The 19,575-nt window shown below is 39.3% G+C and overlaps 1 protein-coding gene and 1 non-coding gene across 2 annotated transcripts in view; both read left to right on the top strand.

Annotated features, from left to right (window-relative positions):
- SBNO1 (strawberry notch homolog 1) overlaps nucleotides 1–18,336 on the top strand; it is a 56,437-nt gene extending 38,101 nt beyond the window's left edge. The window contains exons 25-32 of the mRNA XM_061142055.1: nucleotides 1,400–1,474; nucleotides 2,143–2,289; nucleotides 2,374–2,468; nucleotides 2,572–2,664; nucleotides 8,554–8,691; nucleotides 9,355–9,431; nucleotides 10,443–10,636; nucleotides 11,831–18,336. Coding sequence (XP_060998038.1) covers nucleotides 1,400–1,474; nucleotides 2,143–2,289; nucleotides 2,374–2,468; nucleotides 2,572–2,664; nucleotides 8,554–8,691; nucleotides 9,355–9,431; nucleotides 10,443–10,636; nucleotides 11,831–11,973 — 962 coding nt within the window. The 3' untranslated portion in view covers nucleotides 11,974–18,336. The remainder of the gene's footprint in view (nucleotides 1–1,399; nucleotides 1,475–2,142; nucleotides 2,290–2,373; nucleotides 2,469–2,571; nucleotides 2,665–8,553; nucleotides 8,692–9,354; nucleotides 9,432–10,442; nucleotides 10,637–11,830) is intronic.
- Nucleotides 6,262–6,388, top strand: LOC133058204 (small nucleolar RNA SNORA11). The gene has a single exon (XR_009693307.1). It is a non-coding gene; the product is annotated as a small nucleolar RNA SNORA11 (small nucleolar RNA).
- Nucleotides 18,337–19,575: the final 1,239 nt, after the last annotated feature.

Raw genomic sequence — 19,575 nt, 5'->3', positions numbered from 1 at the left:
GAAACTATGAAAGTATTTTGGAGAATAAATAGAGGTAAGATACTTGAAACATTGCCATTAAGTTAGCGTTTGTTCCCTAGGAAGTCCTTTCCAATTGAACTGTGTTTACTGTTGGTAATAGTCCATATTGACACAGCTGGCAGGGCTGTTTATAATCACTGATGGCATGTAACGAAACAAAAACCTATAAAACCTTAGCCCTGTTCTTTTTCTCCCTCTTCTTGTTTTCTTTTTGTTTGGTCACTGGAGGGATTGTCAAAACAACTCCCCAATTTATTTCTAGTTCTGAAATAGTACATGTTATTTAGTCACTGTCAGTAATGAAAGCTAATCTAAAAGTGAATAATGAGGAGCCAATAAATACTCTCTTTAACTACCTGCCCACTTCCAGTCTCATCTGGTAAGGTTACAAACATTGACAGTTTGAACAAGAGCAGTCTAACAAACCCTTGTCCATGTTTGTCTAAACACAGAGCTTTTTTAAAAACATACTATTTGCAACATACTTTTCTCAGTATATTACAGACATACATCTTTTATAAGTCATTAGCTATAGCATGAACACGTTTTTAACAGTTGTGTAATATTCTCCATCTAGCTATGCAACAGTTCTTCAGTTATTCCTTTATTGATATTCAAGTAGTTTTAATTTTTTTGCATCACAAAGTGCTGGAATTATAACGACTATCCTTCTATTCAGGTAATTTCTTCATAGAATGGATTCCTAAAATGAGGATTTTTTGCATTGGAGCTCTTTGTCTACAGAATTGTCATGTCACCTGCAGAATCTAAACATTTGAAGCATGTAGCAGTCTAGCTAATTAAACAGACATGTAAATAGGATATAATTATGTTTCCTATTGACCCGTTTCTCTTTCTTAAACACTTATTCAGTAAGTCTGGGTTGGAGCCTGGACTCCAGTATTTTTTTTTTTTTAAGTTTTATTAGTCATCATCTTAGTAACATAATTCAGAACATGTTGACCGTATACTTGTTGCTTATCTTTTGCATCTCCTTGTCAATACTGATAGATAATGTTTAGAAAGGAAACATTATTTCCTTATTTACATAGTTATTTAATCACTATCATGCTGTGTATTCAAAATTCAAAATTGATTCTGTGAGCAGAGAAGCTTTGTAGCCTGGAATCTCCACTGTGAAAGATGGTTGTTACAAAGATAAGACATCTTAGTGAAAACAGTATGTATAATGTGAAGTTAGAGTTCTAGGATTTCAAGGTGCCTAAAGATATTTAGGGTCTGTGCATTCCTTTTAATTCAGCTAATAGGAATTATGGAAGATATGTATGCTAAAACTTGATCTGGTTTAATTAGTTAGGTAACAGCTCATTGAGTCATTTGAACTATAACATTTTTTATATATTTTGTTTTATTTTAGATGTTCGACAGGGACTGATAGGAGTTGGCCTAATAAATGTAGAAGATCGTTCGGGAATCCTTACTCTAGATAAAGGTAATAATATGAGTTTCACATATGTACATAACTATTGCTGTATCATTACAGCCCATTTTGTTGTTTGTTTTTATCAGTTTGAAGGGGAAGTTTCAAGTCTGTTGGTCTGTCTCTCAGTACTTAGTGTTCACAAAACATACCTGGTGGGTTTTGCTATGATGTTTATTCAAAAAATTAAACCTCTATTCTCTTCTCTCTATGTAGCAACAGTTCTCAAACTAGGTTGCAGGTATGAGCAACTGTTGAGCTTTTTGAAAGTACTTAAGCCGGGGCAGGAGCTCAGGCAGTGGTAATTTTCCAGAGCTCCAGGGCGTTCTACGTGTGCAGCAAAAGTTGAGCTTCACTGACTTCTGGCACTTAATAACTTTACAAGTTATGACTTAATGTTGGAAAGCATTCTTATGTGCTAAATTGTATTCATATTTTCAGTAAGTAAAGTTGAAGATACAGAAATCTAATTTGGCAAACATCCTTTGACCGCATAGTGTAGCTATACTAATAGCTAGAGGTAGAAGCGGTCAAAGTATAGGCCCGTTCTGCAAACAGTACAAGAACTGTGAGAGAAGACTTTGGAGAAGAAAGTGAGACTTGAACTAGGCTGAGATGAATAAACTTGTTAAATTGCCATTTGAATGCCTTAAATCATTCATAAAATTTTGTCATTGCAGATTATAACAACATAGGAAAATTCTTAAACAGAATTTTGGGCATGGAAGTACATCAACAGAATGCATTATTTCAGTATTTTGCGGACACGCTTACTGCAGTAGTTCAAAATGCCAAAAAAAATGGAAGATATGATATGGGAATCTTAGGTAAGTTGGGAAATTTTTAAAATGTCATGTGTATTCCTGATGAAATTTTTTTTTATACTTATGCATTGCTTTTTCTTATTCAAGATCTTGGTTCTGGAGATGAAAAAGTGAGGAAAAGTGATGTTAAGAAGTTTCTGACTCCAGGATATTCAACATCTGGCCATGTAGAATTATACACAGTAAGCCTGTAAAATGTGCTCATTCAAGTATAGTGTGCTTTTCTGATAGGCATCGTAAGAAGTGAGTTTAATTTAAATTTCATTACTATTTTTTTTTAAACAGATAAGTGTGGAGAGGGGAATGTCCTGGGAGGAAGCTACCAAGATTTGGGCTGAGCTGACAGGACCAGATGATGGCTTTTATTTGTCACTGCAAGTAAGACTTGTTTCCAATAAATGTTAATTGTTAAGATATGTGTTTTCATTGCCAGCATTGTAATTATGTTTGCATTGTACTGATTTTCCAACTGTATTTAGCTTTCTCTATTATGATAATTTATCATTGTAAGTGTGAAGCATTTTTAATAGTTTTTGAGGACTATTATTAAATGCAAGTTTTAAATTATTACATATTTGAGGACTTCCCTAGTGGTCCAGTGGTTAAGACTCCGTGTTTCCACTGCAGGGGGCATGGGTTCTATCCTTGGTCAAGAAACTGAGATTCTCCTTACCACTCAGCATGGCCAAAAAGAATTGCATATTCTTAGTAAATGGAACTTTTTCCCCCATAATATAGTGAGTGACCTTTAGTCATAATAATGCTTTATGTCTTCAAGATTCAGTTTTCAGTTACTAATGTAACTACTGTCATTAGTTTAGTATTTGCGTGTGGACAGAGCTAAGGGGAGAGAGGGTGTGTGTATACATATTTACATTTAGACATACACATGTACACAGATTAGTGCATATTTATTTATCCTAATTAAAACTATGGAATTTTAGTTTTACCTCTTCTCTGATACTTTGGTCTTCTTTCTTCCACACCAATAATCCTTGTTCTTCAGGGCACAAAGAATGATAAAATATTATGGACACTCTACCCCAATATTCCTGAAACTACTTTTTTAAAATAACTTGTTTGCATATACTTACCCCATTCTATTTAAAAAATAGTTACACTATTTCTGCATGTCAGCATCTGACAATGATATAGTATACTCTGCTTTTAACCCTTAATTAATCTTAGTTCTATAGGTGATGACAGTTTTACCAGACATGAAGTCTGTTATTTCACATTTTCATTTCTTGAATATCTTAAAAGATGCTACTATTTACTCTTCTCAGATAGAGTTGCTGTCAGAGTTTGATGATGTTCTAATTTCGTTTCCATTTTATATTTAATTGTTCTTTTGTGCCTGTATGTACGAAGGATTCTTTAAAGTTTGGTAATTTTATTAGAGTTTATCTTGTATTAGTCATTCTTGGTCAGTATTCTGAGGTAGTTGGTATGCTCTTTTAATATGTAGTTTCAAATCTTTATTTTAGAAAGTTTTTGAATTATTTTTATTTGTAAAATTTTTAGTATTTCCTTCCTTGAATTTCTCCATTACTAGGTCTCCTCTTATCCACACATTAGATCTTTACTTGCCTTTAATATTTATTTTCTCTTGAATTCTTCTTAATCTTTATTTATTTTTCTCTTAACAGCTTCATTGAGATATAATTCACATATTGTACATTTCACTTACTTAAGTGTATAATTTAATGATTTCTGGCATATTACAGAATTTTTAAAGTTAGGGTAAAATATATAACAAACTTGCCATTTTATCCATTTTAAAGTGTACAATTTAGTGGCATTGATTATATTCACAGTGCTGTCCAGCCATCACCCTTACACAACTCCCCCAGCCTCTGATAACCTCTCATCTCTTTTCTGTCTATAAATTTGCATATCTTAAAAATTTGCATATCTTGGTACCTCATATAAATGGACTCATGCAGTATATGACGTTTGTGTATGGCTTCTTTCACTCAGCATATTGTTTTCAGGGTTCATCCATGTTGTAACCTGTGTCAGTTCTTTATTCCTTTTTGTGAGTCTTCTCCAACACCACAGTTCAAAAGCATCAATTCTTCGGTGCTCAGCTTTCTTTATAGTCCAACTCTCACATCCATACATGACCACTGGAAAAACCATAGCCTTGACTAGACGGACCTTTGTTGGCAAAGTAATGTCTCTGCTTTTTAATATGCTGTCTAGGTTGGTCATAATTTTCCTTCCAAGGAGTAAGTGTCTTTTAATATCATGGCTGCAATCACCATCTGCAGTGATTTTGGAGCCCAGAAAAATAAAGTCAGCCACTGTTTCCCTTTCTATTTGCCATGAAGTGATGGGAACAGATGCCATGATCTTAGTTTTCTGAATGTTGAGCTTTAAGCCAACTTTTTCACTCTCCTCTTTCACTTTCCTCAAGAGGCTCTTTAGTTCTTCACTTTCTGCCATAAGAGGGGTGTTATCTGCATATCTGAGGTTATTGCTATTTCTCCAGGCAATCTTGATTCCAGCTTGTGCTTCCTCCAGCCCAGCGTTTCTCCTGATGTACTCTGCATATAAGTTAAATAAGTAGGGTTAGACTATAAAGAAAGCTGAGCACAGAAGAATTGATGCTTTTGAACTGTGGTGTTGGAGAAGACTCTTGAGAGTCCCTTGGACTGCAAGGAGATCCAACCAGTCCATCCTAAAGGAGATCAGTCCTGGGTGTTCATTGGAAGGACTGATGTTGAAGCTGAAACTCCAATACTTTGGCCACCTGATTCGAAGAGCTGACTCATTGGAATAGACCCTGATGCTGGGAAAGATTGAGGGCAGGAGGAGAAGGGGACGACAGAGGATGAGATGGTTGGATGGCATCACTGACTCAATGGACATGGGTTTGGGTGGACTCCGGGAGTTGGTGATGGACAGGGATGCCTGGAGTGCTGCGGTTCATGGGGTTGCAAAGAGTCAGACACAACTGAGTGACCGAACTGAACTCCATTGTATGTATATAGCACTTTTTGCTTACTTGCAAACACTTATGGAATGACAAACTGTAAATGAAGACCTGGTTCAAGAAGTAACTGTGTAAAGGAGACCAATTATGATGCCACAGGCAGGGTGAAACCATAAATAAGCTGTCTAGAGCATGAATCCCGAACTGTTTATGAGAGGGGTCAGATAGTATCTTAGATCTTGCAGGGCATGTATCATCTCTGCTGACTCTTCTTTGTGAATTTGTTTTCCTTCCTTTCTAAGATACTTTCTCCCTCCCTCCCTTAAACTGTTCTTAAACATAAGATCAGGCTAGATTTTGTCCATAAACCTGGTTTATGAGTAGCAAAGCTCTCAAACTGGATCTGGTTCTGGGGGGTGGGGAGGGAGGGGTGTGTGTGTAAATCTTATAATCCTCGTGAGGTTATAGGGAGTAATACATAGGAATTTCTTGTACATGAGTTTTTCCAGTGGTAGCATTTTATACAGCTATAGTACAGTATCACAATGAAGCTATTGATACAGTTCACCAGATTTTATTCAGATTTCTCTAAGGCCTTGGATAGGGTTTTGATTGGTCCATGTAGGATATTGGTTATTGTCTTTCATTTGAAATTATTGCCAGAACTGAAGCACTGGTAGATTTTGTTGAAAATGCTGATCCTTACCAGTTTCCCTGGAGTGAAAGGATGTGGTAATGTTGCCCTTTGTTACTGTCTGCACGGGCACAGACAGCTGGATGTGAGGAGTGAGGGCCTTCAAAGAGACATCTGAGATTTCCCTGGTGGTCAGTGGTTGAGATTCCACATTTCCAGTACAGGGGGGAGTGGGTTCCATCCCTAGTCAGGGTACCTAAGGGTACACTGAGGTGCAGCCAGAAAGTTAAGAGGAGGCATTCTTCCAGGAAGGCATAGCCTATTTCTGTGAACCTCCTCAGCAGCAAGCACATATGACTTACAATTTGTTTAATGTGTGTTGACATTAAGAAAGCCATGTCATGGGGTGTGCTCAGAGCAGAATGCCCAGAGAATGGCTTCTGTTTACAACACACCCAACAGAAACTTGGGTTTACTCCTCACAGGTGGCAGAATACTTTGGCCTCCCTGTGACACCATACGCTATACATGCCTCCCCTATAACACTAAGTGACTGCTTTGTACAGAGCCAATGGGAAATGGCTCAATATTGGAGGTTAAGACCATGAAATATGTTTTGGAGTTAGTTTGGGGAAGGAGGGCCTTGGAAATCCTTCTCCAGGAGCTGAGTTTAGTACTTGATTGGAGGAGGTTGCCACCTGGAGCCAAGTGGTTAGACAACAGGTTTGCTTGGTTAGAAGCAAGTTTTATTTAAAAAAAAAAAAAAAAAGCCATGTCAGAATCATTTACAAAATTTTAAAAATAATTTTTTTTAATTTATTTTTGGCTGTGCTGGGTCTTCATTGCTGCTTGTGGACTCTTCTCTGGTTGTAGCGAACGGGGGATACTCTTTGTTGAGGAGCAGAGGCTCTAGACATTGAAGCAGTAGATTTGGTGGAAGCACCTAGTTGTTCCTCAGCATATGGGATCTTCCCGGACCAAGGATAGAACCCACGTCTCCTGCATTGGCAGGCAGATTCCTATCCACTATACCACCAGAGAAGTCCACAAAATCACTTTGATTTCCTCTGTAGTGTGATAGTTTTTATAACTATAATAATTAAAACTGTCAAGGTAGATCACATTGTTACATGCTTTAAACATCTGAAGTGTAACTGGAGTATTTCACATCAGCTGATAAAAGATTTTTAAATGTACTTTTCACTCAACTAATGTTTCATAGACTTCGCAGTAATTATATAAACAGTGTTTCAAATCATGTGAACAAGTAAAAGACAAAGGATCTTTAATATCCACAAAAGGTAAAATACTGAGTCGTTTTATCCATTTAAGAATTATCTTAATATAAAAAGTTAGTAGCTTAGCAAACTATTTTGTAGAAAAGGAAGTGTTAGTTGTTCAACTGTGTCCCAATGGACTATAACCCGCCAGGCTCCTCTGTCCATGAAATTCTCCAGGCAAGAATACCAGAGTGGGCTGACATTCCCTTTTCCAGAGGATCTTCCCTACCTAGGGATCAAACATGGGTTTCCTGCATTGCAGGTAGAGTCTTTATAGTCTGAGCCACCAGGGAAGCCCTGTAGAGGAGGGTATTTTTGTAGAGGAGCTGGGAAGATATCTTTCAAACTTTTCCTTTTCCTTCAATTTGGCTCCAGAGACTCTTGCTTTGAAATTGTTCACCATTATTTAGAACAGATACTAATTTCCCAGCCTTATTTTTCCTTGAATTAAATGGTGCTTTTTACAACTCTTTGTCTTAGGATTTCTCTCATAAAGTCCAACTTTTAAAAATTAAAAAAATCAACCAGAAACATCAAGTTCCATTGTTTGTCTAATGCATCCTTTTCTTCCACTTCTGCATCACATTGTGTATTATTTGTTCAACATTTGGCTTTCTCCTGTTACAGCATTACTGTCTACAGATCAATTTGTGATATTTCATGTGGTATTTCACTCTCAAAAACTATAGGCTTAAAATTGTAGCACTGGTGGATTAGATGAATTCAGAGGACTGTGAATGATCAAAATTATTTTTTTGAAGGTTATATTTCATTGTAACTTGAAGGAGAGTGACATACCTTAGAATTATTTCCCATGAAAACCTTCCTTCCCACTACTTAGATTCCTCTGTCACATCTCTGAGCCTCTCTAGGCTGTGAGTCCAGTGTCATGGATTAGAAGAAGGAAAATTTTCTCCATTGGACATTGTGCTTTAAGTCTTATTCAACACAATTTTCTAAAATATATCTTGACCTTCAGCCTGCCTCAAAGTTAAGGCCTTCACCTTGCTTAACTCGATTACACAACAGTGTTATCCTTTCTTCACAGTTCTGTATTTACCTACATATTTGGCATTATAGGCTTACCTAGTGGCTCAGTGGGTAAAGCGTCTGTCTGCAATGCAGGAGACCCGGGTTTGACCCCTGGGTTGGGAAGATCCCCTGGAGAAGGAAATGGCAGCCCACTCCAGTACCCTTACCTGGAAAATCCCATCGATGGAGGAGCCTGGTAGGCTACAGTCCATGGGGTCGCAAAGAGTGGAACACAACTGAGTGACTTCACTTTCACTTTCTTTCACTTTGGCATTATAATCTTTCAAAGGATAAGATTTGCTGATGTGATGGTACAAAAAGCAAACCTGTCTTAAAATGTACAATGTTGACTATATATTTTCTTACCATTTTTTTTTTAATAGATAAGAAACAACAAGAAAACTGCCATCTTAGTTAAAGAAGTAAACCCTAAGAAGAAGCTTTTCTTAGTTTATAGACCAAATACCGGGAAACAGCTCAAATTAGAAATTTATGCTGATCTAAAAAAGAAATATAAGAAGGTATTTTTCCATTTGTCCATGATGTTATATAGGAATACTTTTTCATAATGTATTGAACGAGTGTTTATATGTGAAATTTTTTTGTCAGTTTTTCCTATTTGATTGCTGGAATATGGTTTTCAGGAAGAGTTTTTAACTTTTAAAAAAGTCTTGTTAAATTAATATCCCAGTCTTAATGTTATCAACCATTAGGAAAATTATGATTATTTGAAGCAGCTTATGTTGTCAGAAAAGGAAGCTTTAACAGTGCTGACTACAAAAATTAGAATTTTTTAAATGAAAGGAAGATGTACAAGACTAAAATACCTTCCCACCAACTCTTGCTTTTATTGTGAGCTGCTGTGTTTACATTTATTTTGGAGTGATTTCTAGAAAAACAGTGAATGCCTGTTGTTTCTAACTTTAGTATGTAATAATTTTGTTGTTAGCATTACCTTATATTACTGTTATTCCTAGCCATTTTCCACTTGAAAACAGTTTGTAATTGTTAGCTATTTGAAATATTCATTAGATAGGGAAGCCCTCATGGGAGAGCATTAGCATTCAGATGCAAGCAGTAGCAAGGGCCAGGTTCTCTATGCAAAGATGATTTTAAATTGACTTCAGAGATCAAATTAGGCAAGCAGTGTGTGTTTCAGTGGAATTTTCATCTTCTTTTCACAGGTAGTCTCCGACGATGCCCTGGTCCACTGGTTAGATCAGTATAATTCATCTGCAGATACTTGTACTCATGCTTATTGGTTAGTATTTTTGTTTTTCTCACCATTTATTCCATTTGTCAAGATTTAATTTAAATATCTCTTTACTCTTTGGCAGTCTGTCCCTGTAAGTACATGGGCAGTTATCAGTTGATTGTTGTTGTTTCTCTAGGCAGAGGTACATAGTGGAAGTCTCTGACCACACACTGTTTACATCTCCCCTTTGCTGTTCATGGATGCTTCCTTACTTCCGACTGACTGTCTGCCTACAGGGACTTAATTATCATGCTTGGGGTTGAGGCTTAGCTTTCTCTTTCTGCTTCTCTCTTCGTTTCCTTCCTTCCTTTTTTTCTTACTTCCCCCCCCACCCCCCCAAAGTTCTATTGGTGTCTCAAGTCAGTTTTATTTTTAAGGCTAAGAAACATCTAGGAAACCACAAAGATGCCTCAAGTAGCTAACAGCAGTAGAAAGCTTGACTGTTGAGCCCTGGAACCGATCCTGCTGTGCTGCTAGGCTAGCCAGAGGTGTTGTCAAGTCATTATGTTCATTTCGGGGCATTGAGAATGGAATATCTTGGCCCACTTTATGAAAAGGGACTCAGGATATAGATGAGTTTTAGCCAGGTTTTTATTTAGACACATGTAAGTAGATAGCTTTGCTGGGATATTTTGTTTGTTTTTGCTGAGGCCTTTTTCACTTACCTGATTTAGAACCAAATATTTGTCCTTTAATACTGTAGGAATGACTGGCAGAATTATCTTCTAAACTGGCATTAATCCAGTAAACAGACATATTAAAATGACACATGCAAAATGGCTATCAAAACCAATACATCAGCCCTTTTATAGGGAGCCAGACCCCAGAAATAACTGTAATTTTAAAATCAGTAGTGATACCTTAAATTAGGATAATCCAATATGTGAAAAGAATTGCAGGCTCTGAAACTCACTTGAGGTAAATGATAGGGCAGTTTCCATTTGAAATTCAATAGGTGTGAGCCTGGTGTGTGTGCATGTTCATATATATATATATATATTTTTTTTTTAATCCTAGGCGTGGCAACTGCAAAAAAGCAAGCTTGGGATTAGTTTGTGAAATAGGTCTTCGTTGCCGCACATACTATGTATTATGTGGCTCAGTACTGAGTGTCTGGACAAAAGTTGAGGGTGTTCTTGCGTCTGTCAGTGGCACAAATGTGAAAATGCAGATAGTTCGCCTAAGAACAGAGGATGGACAACGGATTGTAGGTGAGTCTTTTTTTTTATTCCTTTGGTTCAAGCTGTGAGAATAAAGAAAATCAGATCCTTGTTTTTTTTATTTTCCTTCATAACATCTTAGAATGTCTATTCTAGTGGTGGGGTGAAGTTTCCTTTCTGTTGTGTTCTTAAAAGGATGAACGGAAGTTGAGCTTTTGGATGTCTGTGGTTGGTTGTGGCTGAGGTTCTGATGTTGTGCTTCTGCGCTGCCTGCAGTGCTCTTGCTCCCTCCTTCCCTCCCTGTTGACCTCTGTGCAGGCTGTCTGGTATGAAGACGAAGGATTCTCTGACGTCTGTCTCTTTGTATTCGGGCCATGTGAGACTATGGAACTCAAAGCCACTGTGCACAGAGGCTGGACTGAAGTCATGCAGGGAGCAAGGGAGACAGGCTGGCCGCGCCCACCAGTCCCTCAGTGACAGGCTCACTTCCCAGCAATCCACCCAGTTACTGTTCTTGCCTTGTCACATGCTCTTCGTTTCTTTTGCAACAACCTTTCTCTGTATCACGGGTTGCCTGTGGGCCAGAGTCAGTCCATGAGCATTCTTTTGATCATCAGGTATTTTTGGTTGTCAGATTTCAGTTGAATTAGTTGCCACCTTTTAAAAATCAAAAGAATGGATTTCTATCTTCTTTTTTTTTTTTTTTCCTATCTTCTTTAAAAAAAAAACAATTACACTGCAGAGAAGCTTGAAGCATTGAGCCCCTGTTCCCACATGAGAGAAGTTCAGGTCCCCTGATGCAGGACATAATACACAGTCCAGTTTGGTGACTTCCACACACTCCCACTTAGCAGTTAGTGTTTCAGTGTGCATTTGAATTTGTAGCCACTTTCTGGAGTCTCTCTGGTACATTAGTACATACCAAAGAAGGTGATGCTTCCATGCATTTCTAGACTGCAAAGGTAGTGGCTAGGAAGATCCTGTATCTGGCTTTCTCCTGCTCGAGCAGGTAGGTGGTGTTACCCTAGACACATGAATGTGCTCAGGCATTTGTGGGTAATACTGCTGAGGGATCAGGCCACTTCTGAAGGGGCCAGTTCAGTTATTTAGTATTCATTTAGTTTGTATATGAAATCTTGTTCATTAACTTAATATTATAACATCATTTGAAATTTGCTGTGAAGTAGTAAAATGCAGTATGAGTTCTCCTGGGTGCAACCTTTATAAATTGTTTTCTCCTTGCAGGTTTGATTATTCCTGCAAATTGTGTGTCTCCTCTTATAAATCTCCTTTCAACTTCAGACCAGTCTCAACAGCTTGCAGTCCAGCAGAAACAGCTCTGGCAGCAGCGTCACCCCCAGAGCATCGCCAGCTTGAGCAGCACATAAGAACAGACAGGTTTCAACATGGATGTATCTGAAATGCTGTTGAAGCATATCATTTGCATAAAAATCAGGGACAGTTTCCAAAGAATTATAATTTTTTTTTCAGTTGTGCTCTCTCTAGTTAATTTTCTTGGGAATAAGGACAAACCTGGAATAGATAGCAAAACTGAAAATCAGCAGTGCCGACAGTGGTACATCTGTCTTTCCGTGTGCTTTTCCCATGGTACTTACCGTATGCTTTTACTTTGGGTGAGCAGAGGGGTATGTGCGTATGTGTGTCAGTCTGTTTGTTTGTTTGTGAGTTTGTTAAAAGCTGCGAACCATAATTGGTTTAAAAATGCTTGGAACTTCCCAAACTGGCTTTACTTTTATGTTATACAGTGCTCAGGGTTAACGCAGTACATCCATGCCATTGCTGTGGGACTTATCCCCGGATGCATGTGTTTTGAGTCTATAAATAGAGAAAATATATATTGGTTTCTTTCTCCAACTTATTAAAACAATAGGTTTATTAAAGCATGAAATGAAAGGTTGCATATCATGCATTCAGGTTCTTTTCTAGTTTTTGTTCTGACAGTGCATGTCTTTGAAAGCATGCGTAAACAAGATTAACACAGAAGTCAAGTAACAGAGCGAAACATTTGTAGATGTACAGCATTGGTTATTGCATTTTTATAGTGTTTATACCTGGGTATTGCTTCAAACCCTGCAAAATCTTGTCCTCCCATTCTCCCTGCCCCAGGTTTCTTGTCAAGGTAATGAGTACACACATTTTTTTGGTGATAAAACTCTTAAAAAGTTAATTTTAATGTATTAATAGCATTCCTAATGTGTGCTGCAAAAAAGGCTACAAGCCTGCTTTTCTTAAAATTACATCTTTCTTAAAGATAGTTGTAGAAAGGAGTACAGATTGGCTTCTGTCTTGCAAACAATCTTTTTTTTTTTTAACTTCATTATCTTAATTTGCTTTGTCACTCTTAAAAATGAAAACTTTGTACTTGAGTTGTAAACTAGACAATGAGGAAACACTTGAGGCTTCTGCTGTATGTTTATTTCTTGTTGTTATTGTTGTTACCCAGTAACTTGAATATTGTTTAACGTGTTGTAAGACATTGTAGAGTTTATCTCAAGCTGTTAAAAGTGGTAATGTACAAATGTGAATAGACACTTATCTATAATATGGGTAAGTTTTGTTTCGCCTATAATAGATGTTTATAAAAACAAGTGAGGGGACAATTGGTCTTTTTGTTTCCTTTTTTTCCCCTTTACTTTTTCTGCTTGCACAGGTTGCACTATTGAGAAACTGAGATTGTATAAACCTGGTCAAAAGCTGCAAGATACCACAATCTTGTAGATGTCAAATAAAAAGTTATTATACTCACCCGAAGTGGACTCTTGTTTAGGCCCTCACCACTTGCAGAAGTAGCCTGTGATGGAACGCTGCAGAACTCGGCGTGTTGCTCCACATTCCAGGTAGCCTTAGATTTTGACTTCAAACCCACCCCACAAAATCAAAGTGGTATTGAGGAAGGGGTGAAATAATAGTGCTTTCAAATGTTTTGCAAGTTGAACTGTTCTCCTTTGTTCCTTTCTAAACTTCTTGCAGGATCTGGTGAGATGTATGTTCAGTGATGGGTAAGCTAGAGCTGTCATCCTCTTGTGTTTCTACAAGCCTGAGTTTAGTTAGGTCACATTCACCACAAGTTTTCTTTCTTTGGATTTATTTATTCTTGACGCCTAAAAGAACAAATTGAGAATAATTTCGGTTCTTTGGCATATTTTGCCCAGTGGATGCAACTTTTATCCTCAGTCTATCCTTATATCTCAGGCAGTGATCCGTGAATATCAACCAGTGTCCCTTGTTAGGCCACTAGACCCAGCTGGCAGCCAAGAGCAGAGTTGTCCACCTGCACCAAAACTTCCCAGTTAGTTCTGTTTTTAAATCAGGAGCCTAGTCGGTTTCCATCAGCACCCCAAGGGAGATAGAGCTGTGGAGAGGAAGCCTAACCATCCTGCTCCCTCCATTGAGACAGAATGGCAGGGTTGTGGAAGAGAGACTGTCTTTCGTAGGCTTGGCCCAACTTCGCTTTTTTTGTGTGTGTGGGCACCTTTTTTTTTTTTTTTTTTTAAAGCAAGTTATGGTTTTTTCCAAGCAGCTTCAGTATCAGGATTCTTTAATATGAAATTAGTTGACCCTCACAATTCACAATGTAATGTTTGCTCTTGGAATAGCTATCTTGTTACAGAGGGGGATGTGTATGTCCTGTTCTTTGTAGAACAGCTTTGTTTTGCATTTTTAAAAAAGGTCCAGAAATAAGTCCTTTGAAAACTCTCAGAGTAGACCTCTGAAACGCAGCCGTGTAAACGGATGGGGAGCTGAGGTGCCGGCTGCCCACGCTCGTGGTGCGGTGTGCACGTGAGCCCTCGGAGCCCTTGTTAGGCTCTGCCCATGCTCCTCTCTGGAGGCGAACATACGACCTTTGCACTGTGCCCTTATCCAAGTCAGCAAGTTTTAGGTTGGTCAACATGGGGAAATCCAGCATTCAGTATCCTCCTCTATCAAAAAACAAATCAAGTCTCAAACGAGAGCTAACTTTGGTAAAACAGGTCTTGTATTTCAGGATCTGAATGCCACATCTGAACCCAAGGACCTTGTTGAACCGTATGTGAGTCCATTTGGCCTCTGTAATGCCTTTTCTCCCTTTTTAGCAATATGGCTCTGAGCACAAAAATCTGATTATGAATCATGTTCGTGTTTTCAGAGTTTACAGTACCGATTGTGCTGAAAACCACTTTCCCAGTCCAGAGCTGCTCAGATGGTATTGGGGGAGGTTAGTGTTCCCCTGATCGAGCATCCTCCATACCACAAGGTCTCTAGCTGCAGTTTAGTGGGTTTATCCAGATACGTATCAATGATACAAATTCCTAAAAGTATTAATAAGGTATTTTTAAACACAACTTGATGAAAAAGTCAATATCTTAAGCAGTTTTCCCTTTCTGCTGCTAAATTGCCGATACAACTCTTCAGTGTCTTTTCTTCACATCTGTATATAAGTTTAGCAAGAATCTGCATCCAAAGCAGTGTGGGAGTATGTGTGTGTGTATGTATATATATATTTATTCCAATCCAGTTAGCACTTCAGAAACCTTTTTGAGTTGCAACAGTAAAACCTTTTAGTTTTATCTTGCTTCTTTATCTGTAAAGGTAAAAGTTCTAGATTACCAAACTCCAGGGAAATATTAATATTTTAGAGGCAGAATTTTCTGGCTGTACCCCCTGGGGCATTCATTTGCTAATCTCCGTGTGATGCTATCAGAACAACTTCTAACAGGGATGACAAGCAAGGGTACCAGGACAGCACTTAGAGTTGTATAACGGGGACCTTTCCCTCATTCCCCTCCACTTTCCACGGAGGGGGAAGAAAACCTGCAATAGATTGGAAATGATTGATGCATCTCAGTTGATGAAAGTAGGAACAGAGGAAAAGTGTTTTTCCCTTGGGTCCTTTTCTTGATTAGACGTTAAGAGGAAAGTCCCTACCCAAGTACTCTCTTAAAAAATGTACCCCAACAACATTCGACAGTTTCTACGAATGGTGCTACGTAAAGAGTCTCTGTGAAACTGGTACCCGGTTGACAGATGTTTGGGGAATGCAGGCATCCCAGTGGCAGTGGGCATTGGTTGACTATCCTTCCTATATATGAGGTCTCCTCGGCTAACACCGTACCCAGGTGCATGCACTGTGCATGCCTTGCTGCTGGAATATGCAGCAGGCAGTCCATGTTGTGGCTACAGCTGCGAGCAAAAACCATTTGTAAAAAGTCCTTGTTGGATGCCAGTTGTCTAATACAAGGCAGTGCATTTTAAGGGCATATAAGTGAAGGAAACACATTTAGATACCTGCAACTCTAGCTAGCTAGTAATTTTTTTCCGAGTACTTGAGGTGAAATCCAAAACCCACCTTCTAATCTTACGCTGTACTTATATATGTACATAATGTGTATATATAGAAATGTTGAGTTCTTTTGAATTCTGAATGTAAATATTTCTTGTAAATTGGGACCCCACCCACTTGTTTGTCTCTTTTCCCTCCTCCAATTCTATTTATTCTTTTCTTGGTTTCCCATAGGGGGCTTCTTATAATTTTTTTTTTTTTTCTTTTTTTTTGCTGTAGGAAAGTTTTGCTGAAAAACTTTAGTTGAATTTGTTCATGTATTTTAGAATTCAGTTTTGCATCTTTACTATAGAATTCCTGTGTCTGTTTTGTGTTAATATTTTTCAACATGCCTGATTGTGTTTTGCATTTTTATTACATATTTTTTACTGTGTGCAATGCATTGTATTGGGGGAATGTACTTGAGTGCAATTTCTGATACTGTCATTATATGACTAGTTATGCTCATTTATGTTGCTCTTTGGAAGCTATAGTGAGCCTGTTTTCACCTGAAAAAATTTCTTCCCAAGACTTCCTTTAAGCTCCTCTAACTTCTTCAGTGCATTTGGGATCAAACTCAACTCTTCAGTAAACCTGACTTATTTCTACCCTTGCAACTTTTCAGGCCTGCACCACATCCTTCATCCTTGTGGCTTTCCAGCCGAGAGGGAAATCTTGTAGATCTGAACAGTGATGTATGGGCTGCTGCTGCTGCAAATTTTCTGTTTCTTAAAGAAGTTGAGTCTGTCCTTTAATTCTTCAAATAGTAATCAGAAACTTACTTTCCAGTGAGCATGGCGATTTGCTTCTGTCCCACCAGTTAAGGGGCGGAGACAGGCCTGGTACGGGCTGGTGTCCGTACTAGCAGGTTAGAGAACGTACTTCCAGGGACAGTTGTCCTCCTGAGTAGAGCAGCACAACTGCTTGTGCAGGCTCCCATGAGCCTTCAGCTCAAGGGCTGATGCTGTGTGTTAACTTTGGAGGGGACAGGCTGGTGGGATCCCTTGAGCTGTCCCACCACCAGCAAGCCGTTGAGTTGATCTTGACTAGATTGGCTGTAAACCTAGGAGCTGAGAGGGCTGGAGGCACGCTTAACGATTGGATTAGTGTTGCCAGGAGGGCCCACCCAGGAGTGGCTCACAGAAGTGGTGGTACCACCACTGTGGTAACAGGCAAATACTGTGTTTCTACCTACAGATTTTGCACTTTTAAGAAGATATCCTCCATAACTTTCAGCAAAGACACCATGAGCGTTTCTCAGCCTTTCATTCATGCACACATTTCATTCGTTGCTCTGAGCTTGGTAGACTTACTGACATTTAGAAGTTGTCTGTATTTAGGTGAGTCTTAGGAACTTAGTGTGCCTTGAAAGAGGGCCTGTCAGAGGTGAGCTCCTCTGTCAGCAGCTTTCCTTCTCTGACACCCAGGAGGCAGCTGAACCATGTGGTTTGCAGCAGCAGCAGCAGCAGCCAGGCTGAGGCCATACCCTTGTAGTGCAGAGTCGAGCAAGGGGTGCCGCCGGGGACGTAGGTTGTCTTCCATACTTGCAGGTCAAGCCTCCTGGGCCTGAGGGTCAGTCCACAGGCTCCTCAGTGAGAACCCCCTGGCTTTCCACCCATCACCCCGTCCTGAGGGCCTTTCTTGCTATGACAGTATTTGTGGCACTGAAGAGGATAAAGAAGCTTGAGCCTTCTTTCTGACTTCCACTTTACGGGGCAGATAGCTTGTATTTTCTACGTAGCACATTGCAGTCTTGCCGCCATCGGAAAAAAAAAAATCATCCTGTTCATGGTTTATACTGAATTTGCAAACTACTGATATTATTTTTCAATAACCACTTTATCTACCATCAACCATGAGAGGTGGGAAGAGGTACGCTGTATCTCTGCAATAAAACTTTTGCCAGGTTCTACCTCCCGCTGAGCAAAGGATACTTTTGTACTTAGGCATAGATCTTCCTCCTTTACTAATCTGACATGGTGCATCTTGAGACAACATGTGATGGAATCCAAAGACAATTTGAAACAAAGGTGGATGTAAAACTCTTTTGGTTGTTGTTGTTGTGTTCTTTTTTACAATCTCTCTTTTTATATTGCTACTCTGTTTTGAATGTCCGTCAGTGTATGAAGGGTACGCACTGTTCTGATGATACTGCACTGCTTCTTCAGCCTTCCGTGGTGATACAGTACCAAGTGTCCAGAAACAATTGTTCTGTTTTGATTTGTAACTTTAAAAAAAAAAATTGGGTCTCATGCAATAAAAAAATGTATTGGCTGCGTTGAGCGAGGTTTATACCCTTGCAAGTAAAAATGATCAACCATGAAGCATAACAAAATTCTGTATTTAGTTTTTTGTTGTTGTGTTTTCTGATTTTTGTTTCTCTTTTTTTTCTTTTTTTGTAAGATTCTTAAATAAATTAAACTGGCTAATATGTTGCTTTTGTCTGTGTGTTTTCTTTGACTGGGCTCTTGAGTACCTGTTCGAGCTGTGTCAAGGCTCACGACGCTGACGTAGAGAGCTTCTTTCCATTAGGGGCTTGGACTTTTTATTGGCTTTGTATTTAAAAAGAATTCTAGAAGACTTCTTACGGTGAGGATAAAAAGCAACCCAGCGCTTGTTAGAGCAAAAAAAAAATGGCTGCGCCGCTGTAGAGCTTCAGTGACTTTGCACTGGGTGCCCTGGCCGGGGGCCTCAGATCACGGGTGTCCTCTGCAAGGTGCCGCAGTGTTGGAGAACTTGGGGGTATGAGGCTCACTATTGAAAATTCATTCCTGCTGCTGCACAGCCATCCAATCCGTGAGTCTGAGATTGGAGCTCTGCTGATGAAAATTAAAACGGAAACTACTGCAGACAGCTTAGCGTGTGCCAGTCACTGGGTGCTTTCCATAGTCCTCAGCCCTCTGCTAGCTCTCAGATGAAAAGCCTTTCTAAGTCTTGTGGTGAGGAATTGGTGCCTTTATTTCATATTTCTTCACTAAGTATTTAATAAGCCACTGCTATGTGTCTAGCATCGGGTCGCATGGCTCTCACACCAAAGAGATTCTTCATGGGTAGTTATTCTCATGTCAGAGACAGCAAATAAGTGATTAGGTTAAGGTTCCAGTGGTCATGGGAGCTAGGAAGGAAACATCAGGAATGCTGGGTATGGGGGGTGTGGTAAAGCGGGGAGGAGGTGAGCCACTGTCCACTGGCACCAGACTGCTTTGTGGGTCCTGCAGTGGACAAAGAGATGGAGGGTGGTGAGCTTTGGGGCTCTGGGATGGCAAAGTAATGATTGGCCGAGAGATCCAGTCAGATCCTTGCACTGGGCTCAGGAAGCCAAAGAATTTGGGATTAGACAGGAGAGAAGATACTACAGGACACCCAAAATGGCGAGTAGATCTCTGTCGTGTGTGTGTGTGTGTTAGTAGATCTGTGTCCCGTGTGTGTGTGTGTGTGTGTGTGTGTGTGTGTGTGAGTAGATCTCTGTGTCCCGTGTGTGTGTGTGTGTGTTAGTAGATCTCTGTGTCCCGTGTGTGTGTGTGTGTGTTAGTAGATCTCTGTGTCCCGTGTGTGTGTGTGTGTGTTAGTAGATCTCTGTGTCCCGTGTGTGTGTGTGTGTTAGTAGATCTCTGTGTCCCGTGTGTGTGTGTGTGTGTGTGTAGATCTCTGTATCCTCTGTGTGTGTGTT

Source organism: Dama dama, chromosome 5, assembly GCF_033118175.1.
Source record: "Dama dama isolate Ldn47 chromosome 5, ASM3311817v1, whole genome shotgun sequence".
Classification (NCBI taxonomy): Eukaryota; Metazoa; Chordata; class Mammalia; order Artiodactyla; family Cervidae; genus Dama; species Dama dama.
This window is presented reverse-complemented; position numbering and strand designations above follow the sequence as displayed.